Source organism: Gadus macrocephalus, chromosome 7, assembly GCF_031168955.1.
Source record: "Gadus macrocephalus chromosome 7, ASM3116895v1".
NCBI classification, from domain to species: Eukaryota; Metazoa; Chordata; class Actinopteri; order Gadiformes; family Gadidae; genus Gadus; species Gadus macrocephalus.
Window position 1 is genome coordinate 22,753,989 of NC_082388.1, and position 10,556 is coordinate 22,764,544.

General features: G+C 44.6%; 1 protein-coding gene across 1 annotated transcript; it reads right to left on the reverse strand.

The window, feature by feature from the left end:
- Positions 1 to 6,217: 6,217 nt before the first annotated feature.
- LOC132461940 (beta-1,3-galactosyltransferase 2-like) lies at positions 6,218 to 9,173 on the reverse strand. The gene is made up of 3 exons (XM_060057459.1): positions 9,029 to 9,173; positions 7,003 to 8,081; positions 6,218 to 6,964 (listed from the first exon to the last, which is right to left on the reverse strand). The coding sequence occupies exons 1-2, from the start codon at positions 9,049 to 9,051 to the stop codon at positions 7,022 to 7,024; spliced, it is 1,083 nt and encodes a 360-aa protein (XP_059913442.1). The 5' UTR covers positions 9,052 to 9,173; the 3' UTR covers positions 6,218 to 6,964; positions 7,003 to 7,021.
- Positions 9,174 to 10,556: the final 1,383 nt, after the last annotated feature.

Genomic DNA, 10,556 nt, shown 5'->3' on the forward strand with positions numbered 1-10,556 from the left:
GCCAAAGGCATGGATACGTCCCTGTTTCCGGGACACTGCCGGGCTAGGTGTCCGTTCTGACCGCAGCTGAAGCACCGTCTATCCTCTCGGGTCTCCTGGGAGAGGGTCAGCGGTGGGGGTGATCGGGGCAAGGGATTCAGTCCCCGTCTGTCCCTACGCGTCTCGGCGGGCCTCAAGGGGTTCGGGGCGCTGAAACTCAGCTGTTGAGCCACCTGCCAGTTCTCTAGTTGCCGGACCAGCTCGTCTACTGTGTCGGGGTGGTTGTTGGCAAGGGTTCTGCGGGCGTCTGGCGGGAGCTGGCGGATGGCATTGTCTATTAAAACCCGATCCAGGAGGCTGGGAGATTTGAGTCCACACGGCGCCTCGGATGTCTAATCGTCATTCGTGGAAGCGCTGGGCCCTGGCGGCGAGGCTATGGCCATAGTATGCCAATATCGCCTGCTTCAACGCCGGGTATTGACTGGCGTGCTCCGGTGCCAGATCTTGGCTAGTCTGCTGTGCGGGTATGGTGAGGAAGGGGGACAGGATGTGGGCCCACTGGTCCTGCGGCCAGCTCTCCCAACGTACCGTCCTTTAGAAGACCTCCAGGTAGGCCTCCATGTCTTCATCCGGACCAGGTTTGGTGAGGGGGCTGGTGGGCGTGGAGGTCGGGGGGAGGTCGGGGGTTTGCGAACTGCCTGCTGGGTGAGGCGTAGTACCGCCTCCCGGAGAAGAACAAGGCTCTCGTGGTGTCTCTCTGGGTGGCGGCTCTTACGTAGGAAGGGGGCACAGTTGAAGAATCCCATCAGAGCATAGCTACGATTTTGTGGACCTGAGCTGCCGGTCAAAGCCGCCCGGCCGCCGCCTAAGCTTCGGCGGCAGTCCGGCAACTCCGGCGGTGTTCTCCGGGAGCTGAACTGCGGCCGAAGCATTCCGGCTGCTCCGGCGGTTGTACTCCGGGAGCTGAACTGCTGCCGAAGCTGGCAGGTCCGCAGGGGGGAGGGCTCGGCGGCAGTCCGGCAGCTCCGGTGTAGGGAGCAAGGCGGGAAGTCCGGCAGCTCAGCTCCCGGAGTACAATCCCTTTCTCCTCCATGTCGCAGTTCATGGACTTCAGAGAGTCAAGGCCAATGTTCCATTCCCCCAAATACTCTCAACCATGGCCGGGATATCCCCCACTACGAGTCTTTACTTGTTGTGGAAGTGCCAGAAATGTCAGACGCAGTCTTTATGATTCATAATATCATCCGAGGCGCACATAGCTTCTGGCCGTGATATTAGATATAATATTGTACAAATATTAGTGCTGTCAGTTAAACATGTTATTAACGGCGTTAACGCAAACCAATTTTAACAGCGTTAATTTTTTTATCGCGCGATTAACGCAATTATTATTTTTTATTATTTTATTTTTATTTTATTTGGCTCAAAACAAAGAAGCAGTAGCCTGACTGCTATGTTCAAGGCAGTATGTTTGTATATTCATCGTTTAATTGCACTCTAGGCTTTCTTTTTGTATCGTTCTGTTTTGATCAGTATATGGCAATGTTGTTATCAATAAAAAAACATTTGCACAAGGCAAGCCGATGCACTTCTCCATGTTGATAAGAGCATTAAAATGAGAAAAACTAATGGGACAATGAAATCAAGGGATATTTAGTATAGAAAAAAAATTGCGAGTTAACTATGACATTAATGTGATTAATCGCGTTTAAATATTTTAATCGCTTGACAGCACTAATAAATACCCATACATATTATTAGTATTTTTATATTATATTATATGATATAGATATAGAGCTCCAGGAGACCGCAAACGGCAACAATCCCTTCCCCTCCATGCTGTGGTTCAGTCTGACAGCTAATTTGTCAATGGGCAGCAGCTCATTTGCATTAAAGCTAGACACCAGAAACAGCGCATTCTGAAGGGGCTGAAACAGAGGGGAAGCGGTAGGCGAGAATTTTTTTCCTAAAAGCTATTTCCAGCAAACAGCTTCAGAAACATGTTTTCTGGAACTCAAATACTATGGCTGCATCCGAATACCTAGTACATACTATTTCTGTCTAGTGTCTACTACTTGACCATACTACACTTGACTGTGTAGTACGGTCTACAGACATGCGTAGAACGCCTCCGAACGCCGCCGAGACTCCACCGGATGTTTGGAGATGACGTATCTCCCCCCAGATGGCGGCAAAATGTACCTGTTTTCCGTCTTGTTATCGTTGCTATTAAATAAAAAAAATTCTCTTTCTACGCGAATGGCTCTTGAAATGGATATCTCTGCTAGAAGGCGTCGTCGTCGGTCATCTCGTAGAGCGACTTACCGGCAGGTTATGTTGTATATATGTGGACATTTGGTAAGTCATTTTTTTGGAATAATAATAATACATTTACAGTTATTTGTTACTCCGTGAAAAAGACGATTGAAGTTAATTTTTCCTTTTTTATTGAACACACACACACACACACACAAATAAAAAGCCGCTGTTGGTGGTGTCGGGTCAGCCATCTCTTCTTCGTTTGTTACCAGACTCCGGTTGCATTGTGGGATAGCGTAGTGTGGTCCGTGGTTCACTTTGGCGGTAGTATGCATTCGGAAACGACTTCCGTACTACAGAATGCATACTTGAGTATTCGGACGCGCTAGATTTTTCGCATACTACAAAATGCATACTATATAGTATGCAAGTACGAGTATTCGGATGCAGTTGTTTACTTGTTGGGAAAGCACCACAATATTTCTCCTTTAAATCTATATTCTGATTTCAAGTTCACAGTGATTTTGACAGAGCTGCTGAGAAAGTAATCCATGAAAGGTCCATATGCAGAATGTTGCCAATGAGGAGGTCTTCATGGGAGTTTGGTTAATTAGGTGACTTAATTGCTCAATTAGTGGATTGAAGATTTTTCTGATTGAAGATTTTTAACCCAATGTCTTTTCATTACTAGGTATGTGGTGTTTAAATAGTTCTGCTCATATAGGCATTAGGCTCTTTCGTAGCATTTGCTTAGTTAGCCTTGGACTAGGTGGCAAATAATATAATCATAAATTGAACTAATTGTTAAACAAGTCTCAAATTATAACAATGTTTCCAATAGCTATGCCGTAGCAACAAGGGCGTAACCATAGTTTAGACATTGGGGGGGGTCCAAATTTTTATTATTATTTGTTAAGTGCATTGCCTACAATTCTATATTTATATATGAAAATGTGGACATTTAGAACATAGTTTCGAGGACTACATTGACCATTTGAATTCACATCTAAAGGAATAGTGTACGCTCGGCTGCTGGTCCAGTTTTATCCGCTTTTTAAGTAACCTTAAATTGTCCGTTACCTCCTCTCCAACACGTTAAATAACGTTACTTACATTCAAATGACTCACCTGATCACCTGCATGTTCAGAGCATGTCCCTGTCTGGCCACTGCTTTCAGCATGCCTGTCTCTCTCCTTCTCTCTCTGTGCTGCCTGCATCGTAACCATGTCATTTTATCAAAAGAACAGCGACTGACCTTCATGAGCTATATTTAATATTCTGCTTTTACGAGGCTACTCGTTTTATTTGCTTGCTCAAAGCTCGGTATCAAGTTACTTACTGTCTGAAAAAAACTGCGTATGCTTGGCTGTTGGTCCAGTTTCTTCTGCTTTTTAGGTAACCTCAAATCCTCCATTACTCAACTTTACTTTCTTGGCTCTCACTGAAGAAAGAGTGTGGGGTAACCATGACAACGCAGAAAGTCGCGAGGTGGTTTCAAACTAAATCGCACAAGTGTACAATTAGGAGGGGAGATTCACACACTTAACAAACGGAAATACCTGCAAATACTATCTATCAATTCAGAAACACCTGCTTATGGATTACAGATTTTCTCACTGACAGGAGACAGTATGTCAGGCTGGGCCCGCATCTATCACAGCCCCGCACAGTTAACACCGGTGCCCCCCAGGGTTGTGTGCTGTCCCCCCTGCTCTTCTCCCTTTACACGAATGACTGCACCTCCCGTGACCCGTCTGTCAAGACCATCAAGTATGCAGACGACACCACCCTGATAGGTCTCATCAGCAACAACAACGAGTCTGCCTACCGGAGGGACGTCGCCCATCTAGAGTCCTGGTGTGCAGTCAGCAACCTAGAGCTCAACGTCAACAAAGACAGTGGAGATGATTGTGGACTTCCGAAAAAAGGTTCAGACATATCCCCCACTTGTCATCAACAACTCATCTGTCACTGTAGTCGAACATTTCAAATTCCTAGGCACAACCATCACCAACACACTGAAATGGGACAATAACATCACTCAACTTGTGAAGAAAGGCCAGCAGCGCCTGTTCTTCCTTCGGCAGCTGAGAGGACTTCAGGTCAGCCCCCCCATCTTGGTGCAGTTCTACAGGGCCATCATTGAGAGTGTGCTTACATCCTCACACTCGGTCTGGTATGACTCTGCCTCTGCCCGCTCTAAGGCCAGGCTCCAAAGAGTCGTACGGGCTGCAGAGCGCATCATCGGCTGCCCCCTTCCTTCCATCAAGGACCTCCACAGCTCCAGATCCCGCAGGAAAGCTGTGAAGATCACAGCAGACCCCTCACATCCTGCCAACTGCCTCTTTAACCGTCTACCCTCTGGACGGCGATATAGGGCCATCATGACAAAAACTTCACGTCACCTCAATAGCTTTTTTCCACAAGCAATAGCCCTCATAAACAGCCCTTGCACATGAGCTTTATGGCTCCTCTCAGCACTTTACTTTATTTACTTTATTTATTTAACTTATTTAACAATTCCATTATTGCACTACCTCCATGGTCATACTGGTACTTTCTTGTATTGTTGTTCTGTCTTGTCCCTTTGTTCTGTTCTATGTTCTATTTGTAATGCTCCAGCCTGCATGGAGAATACCATTCAAAATTCCTAGTACCTGTGTACATGGCGAAATAAAGAAAATTGAATTGAATAAATTGAAAATAAATAAGACATAACAAGAGACCGATCCATTGACAGGGTTCATAAAAAGAGAACATATATTTTACATTTTATCCTGCTGTATATTGGGGGGGACAGGTTAGTATTTTCTCAACATTGGGGGGGGCACGACCCCCCCAAAGAATGCGTGGTTACGCCCTTGCGTAGCAACATTACTTTTGCTGTTTGCAGGCTTCGGCGGGGAACCAGCTCCCTGGTTCCCCGCCCGGGGCTAACTTTCCTCGGTCGTAGAGCCGGTTCCTCAGGAGCCATATTGCTGTCGCCCCAGGCATCATCCTCTAGACTGCTGTCAGCTAGCCAAGAATATCTCAAATAACTCTTATTCAGGCCGTTTTATTCTGTCTCTGTCCTTCTCTGATTGGTTAATCACATGCGGGGGCTGGCTGTGGTTGGATGCTACAAGACACTTCACCATTCTTAGTCAATGGGAAGGAATGTATTTCATTGTCGTGATAAAAATTGCAGAATTTTTTTTTCCTGTTAGGCTCTCAGTGGCTATTTCATCTCCATGTTAAGTATTTTGAGAGGTTCTGCTTGACAGTTTTGTTACATTAAAAAGGTATTATTGATTGCAAATGAATGAGTGTTTAGCCATAGACTACTGAGGGCGGCCGTTCAATCCCCCTTTCAAGGGGCCACATATGAATTTTGGCCAATAATCCACGCCTTACAATATTAATTGGCAAAATTGAGTAATAACTCAAATTGTACAGACATTTTTTTTAAGTGTAAAATCTTTCTCTCTTTATTTTAAGAGGTACAAACAAATAGTACCGTTAATTACCGCCTGAAAACTGAAAAGTATCTGCAGTTCCGTGATGCAGATACTGCCTTTGTAGTCAGGGGCGGTTCTGGGCACGGGCGAACCGGGAAGCCGCCCAGAGCACCATTCTTTCATGATATGTGGGGGGCTCCACGAGCAATAAAAGAAAAATAAACATTTGTGCCGCAAAGCGGTTTTCTATGATGTCTTATAACGTTGTGTGGGGAATTGGTAGACTGGCGCACCCTCTGGCTGCAGGCGCACCTGCTTGTTGAGAACCCCCCCCCCCCCCCCCCCCATCTCGGAGGGAGCCTCGCCCGGGGCGTAACTGGACGTAGAACCGCCACTGTTGGCAGTCTGGTCACCAAGGAAGAGATAGAGATCATGCTGTTTATACAAAATGATGGAATGATGATGAGGATGTTACTAAATGTTACTACTGTCTTTGTTTAATTTATTTTAAGTGAATTTTCCAGCAAAATAAAACTTCTGGTTGTTTTTCTGATTTATTTTTAATCTCATTATCTAAACATAAAGACATCCAAAATATATATTATGAATCATATACACACATATTTGAAAAATGCTTTCTTAATGTTGGAAAAGGTTCCGAATTGAAACACTACTTACTATACTTTGCTCTTTCACTGGTATTGCCTAAAACCGACATTAATATTAATACAAAGGCAGGGTACAGAATCTGTTCATTTGGGGTCATATGTCGAAAAAATTAGAATATGCAATGATCAAATTCGTCATTGAATCATTGTTCATAAAAATCACTATAACACTATTTGTTGTACGCCAAAGAACGATAAGACTAGTTTTCTCAGTGTCGCTGTTGATGCTGATACCGCGGTTCGCCTTTGCAGGGCAGAATGGTTCATAATGGTCACATGAAATCCATGGAAGACATCTATGACGCTGCATCAATACATCTATTGTCACAATGCCTGGACTGCAATGTTCATTGGCTGCATTTCTCGAATGCTACGTCAACCAAGGCTGACCCAATGTTAAGAAGTCGTTAAAGGATAGATGTCGCAGATAAGATACCACAGCTTGCTCATCTCCTGACTTAAAAGTTACATATTTATAAATAAAATAATGTTTGATACACAAATATACTTTTTAAATTTTATGATAGCCAATACATCCGGGAAAGTCATACGTTTAATCCAAAGAATATAGTTTAGCATTAACTAAGTGATTATTTATTGTTGTATGTAAGTTATTATAAGTCAAGTTCCACGTCTGTTTAACTAATCCACCAAACAGCCATGTAGGTGTTCATGTCCTAACAGGCCGGGCCAGGCCCCTTTAATAATGTCCAGTAGTCTACCAGTTGTGCTGGAGTTTTGAGGATGGCACAGATGGATTCGGCCAAATGACAACGATTGAATTCAAACATGTAGAGTCTGAAGTGATTGCGTTCTGGGGGCGGAGTGAAGTCGATTCCTAATGTTTTCATGCACACTCCAATATAGGCATCTTCCACGTAAAAGGGAGTGACCGTTTTAGAGATCTCCACAAGCCTTCTGGGCATATCAAGGGAGAAGATGTAGCCCATACCCACGGCGTAGGTTGGAAACTCGTTCTCACGGTAGCTATCCTCAGACACGTACCACTGGCTGTCCTTTTCACGTACAACAGGACTTTCATTCTTGAGCCTGCCGGTAATGTATATCGTCGAAGGGGTGCCGGGGGTCTTTAACATGCTCACAAGGTTCTCCACATTCAGGAACATGTCTGAGTCGATCTTCATGGCGTAGGGCACCATAGGGCACCGGGAGGCCAGCCAGTCCATAATCACCATGGTCTTGATGGTCAGATTGTGGTAGCTGTCTATGAAGTCGCTCTGGATCAGGTCGTGGTACAGCCGGTTCTCCGTGCGTACGTTCCGCTGCAGGACTTCGATGTTGCCACTATTGGGTACGCCCAGGAGGAAGACTGTCTGGATGAGCTCCCCTTGGATGTGAGTCTCGTTGCCCCATGTTCTACGGATGGCGTCGCGGGCTTTCCAGTTGCCGGGGGCCACTGGAACAATCAGAACCAGGTACGGATGGATGGACCTACACAGCTCGGTGTCGTCCAGGATAAAATGGTAGTTCCCCGGATAAATCATGTTGTGCTGAGTGGAGAGGCGCAACGGGTCATTCCGATGAAGGGGGAGGGCCTTTTGAAACTTGGCAGGTCCATCAGCAGATCTCTTGTACATCTGATATCTCGATAGAGGGGATGGAAATGGGACCAATATGAAGCCGATTGGAATGGTCAGCAGACTGAGAAGCAGGAGACACTTGAAGGTTGTCTTTAGGAAAGCTTTTCTCGGATAGTTGGGAGTGTCCACCACTTCTCTGTGAAAAGGAGACGGACAAAGTGTAAGTTAAGTGCCTGTGAGGAAATAACAGGAATTACTATAAACCTGTCTAGGTTAGGCAAGGCAAGGCAACTTTATTTATATAGCACTTTTCATACACAAGGCAGACTCAAAGTGCTTCACATATAAACATTGTCATACAATAAAATAAAATAATAGATAAGTAAAAGAAAACATAGGCAAAGAAATGAGTAAAATAGAAAGTGCAATGCATTTAGATCAGATCAACAGTCTCTCTGGTACCCACGTCGGGACTCCAACCCGACCTAAAGGAACTTGGTACTTTCTCAGGGACTCCAACCCGAATTCTAGTCAATTTCTATTCTAGGCTAGGACTCTATTCTAAGACACTAACCCAGATTCTAGGACTCTAACCCAGACACACGTCGGAACTCTAATCATTTAGCAAAGGCCTTATTCTGGGACTCCAACCCAGACAGACGTCGGGACTCCAACCCAGACAGACGTCGGGACTCTAACCCAGACAGAACTCAGCTCTGGGACTCCAACCCGACCTAAAGGAACTTGGTCCTTTCTCTGGGACTCCAACCCAGATTCTAGGACTCTAACCCAGACAGAACTTGGGTCTCAAACCCTTATCCTTTCTCTCTGGTATCAGATCATGTATCTTTCTGGTAAAAATAGAAAATAATGGGAAAGTTAAAAAGGCATTTTAGGAATAAAATAGAAAATAAAGGCAAAGTTAAAAAAAAGCTTTTTAGAAAGTGCAATGTATTTAAGATTTAGCAGAAAGCTAAAGCAAACATAAAATACCCTTAGTGCGAGGTGAAAGATAACTTAAATAAAAATATAATTGGAATACTATAACACCAAATGACTCAAAAAGATAACAGTAAAAAGATCAAATGATATACAGTATATATGTTAGTTATGACAAGGTAGGTTATAATTTAGCTTACGGACCTCGCAGCTGAAGCGTCCTTCATCTCTGTGGTGAGACCAAAAAGCTGAACCGTACGTGTGCAGTAAATCCTTTATAGCTACTTAAAGGGTCTTACCTGTGTAGCAGGAAATACCTGCTTGGTCATGACTCCAACTGTTCATAATTTGTGTGGATGCTACTGCAAGCACATCTACTGTTCTTCATAAGTTTTCTTTATTATGTTTGCCTGTTTTTTGGGCAGTTAATTGCTTCTGCATACCTTCAGCTACAGAAACCGTTTGACTATCAAAACGTCCAGCTCTTTAAAGGGATACTTCACCGATACAGCGTGGTACACCGAAAACAGTGTTTTATCATTATAAAATCGCTATTATAATATAAAAAAACTGGCCTCCTTACATTTCTCCTGACCTGACGCCGAATGACGTGTTTGATGTCATGTCAGTAGAAATTTGCTTTCCTGCTAGAGGGGCCGAGAACTACAACCACTGGTTCCGCAAATTTGTAAGCCCACCAATAAGGAATGAGTGGGGTCCGCCCATTGACTTAAGAGGGGGGGAGGGGGGAGTTTGACTTAAGTGGTCTTCTCTGAGGCCCCGTTTACTCGAGGACGCTTGCGGGTGAAAACGACAAAATATTTGATCGGAAGTGCCTTTCGTTTAGACGGTGACGGTGTTTTTAGGGCATGAAAACGCATAAATCGGAAACCACCCTCCAGAGTGGAAAAGTTGAATACGCTCCGCCGTAGCGTTTCCGTCTACACTGCCAAGACGCAAAACACTGCTCAGATCTGCTCACGTCGCGGACGCGTTTATGGCACATACATGTGCCAGTACATGGAAATAAACAAAGATGTTAGATTATTTCCATGCGTCTGACCTTCAAGCTGATCTGGCAGCTCTAACAAGCGTACAGAAGTCTTTCCACGAAATGTACAGGATATGTACAGATAGTGTTACTGAACAGAGAAGGATCTTTTTGGTTTTTGCGGCACGGATAAGAGAAGAAGGAAGATTCTACGCATGCGCTGAGACATGGCGGTGTTGTGTGATAGTGTATCACAGCACCACCTAGCCGCCTGGCATGCATACCCAATCAAATTCCACACACTTTTCCGTCACCGTATGCACGCAGATTTCCTCCCGAAAACGCTTGTCTAAACGCGGAATAAAAAGTGAAGACGCGACTCCACTTTTGCGTCTTCTGGTCAGACCGTCATCGTGTAAACGTAGCCTGACACTTCAACTACTTCAGACATCGTAACTTGGTCAATTTTCAACATTAACCTTTTCAACACTAACCGTTCAAATAATCTGGAAAACCGAATTTCGATTACCTTTAAACTTTTTTCAGAATCACAGTTTAAGTTCCATATTGGCTTCGTTTTCAGTTGTTCTCATTCATTTACGCTGAGGTTAGAGTGCGGAGGATGTGCATGCAGTGCTGCCAGATTGGGCGTTTTTTTCCTGCCGAATTTGACTACTTTTGACGACGTTCAGGCAGTGGTGACGCTAGCATTGACGTTGGCGCTGACGTTAGCCCTGACGT

Excerpts from the sequence above, each read along its gene's own strand:
- LOC132461940 (XM_060057459.1), bottom strand. The coding sequence starts at position 9,051 with ATGAAGGACGCTTCAGCTGCGAG. Across the intron at positions 8,082-9,028 it reads AAGGACGCTTCAGCTGCGAG|AGAAGTGGTGGACACTCCCA; the intron begins GTCCGTAAGCTA and ends TCCTTTTCACAG.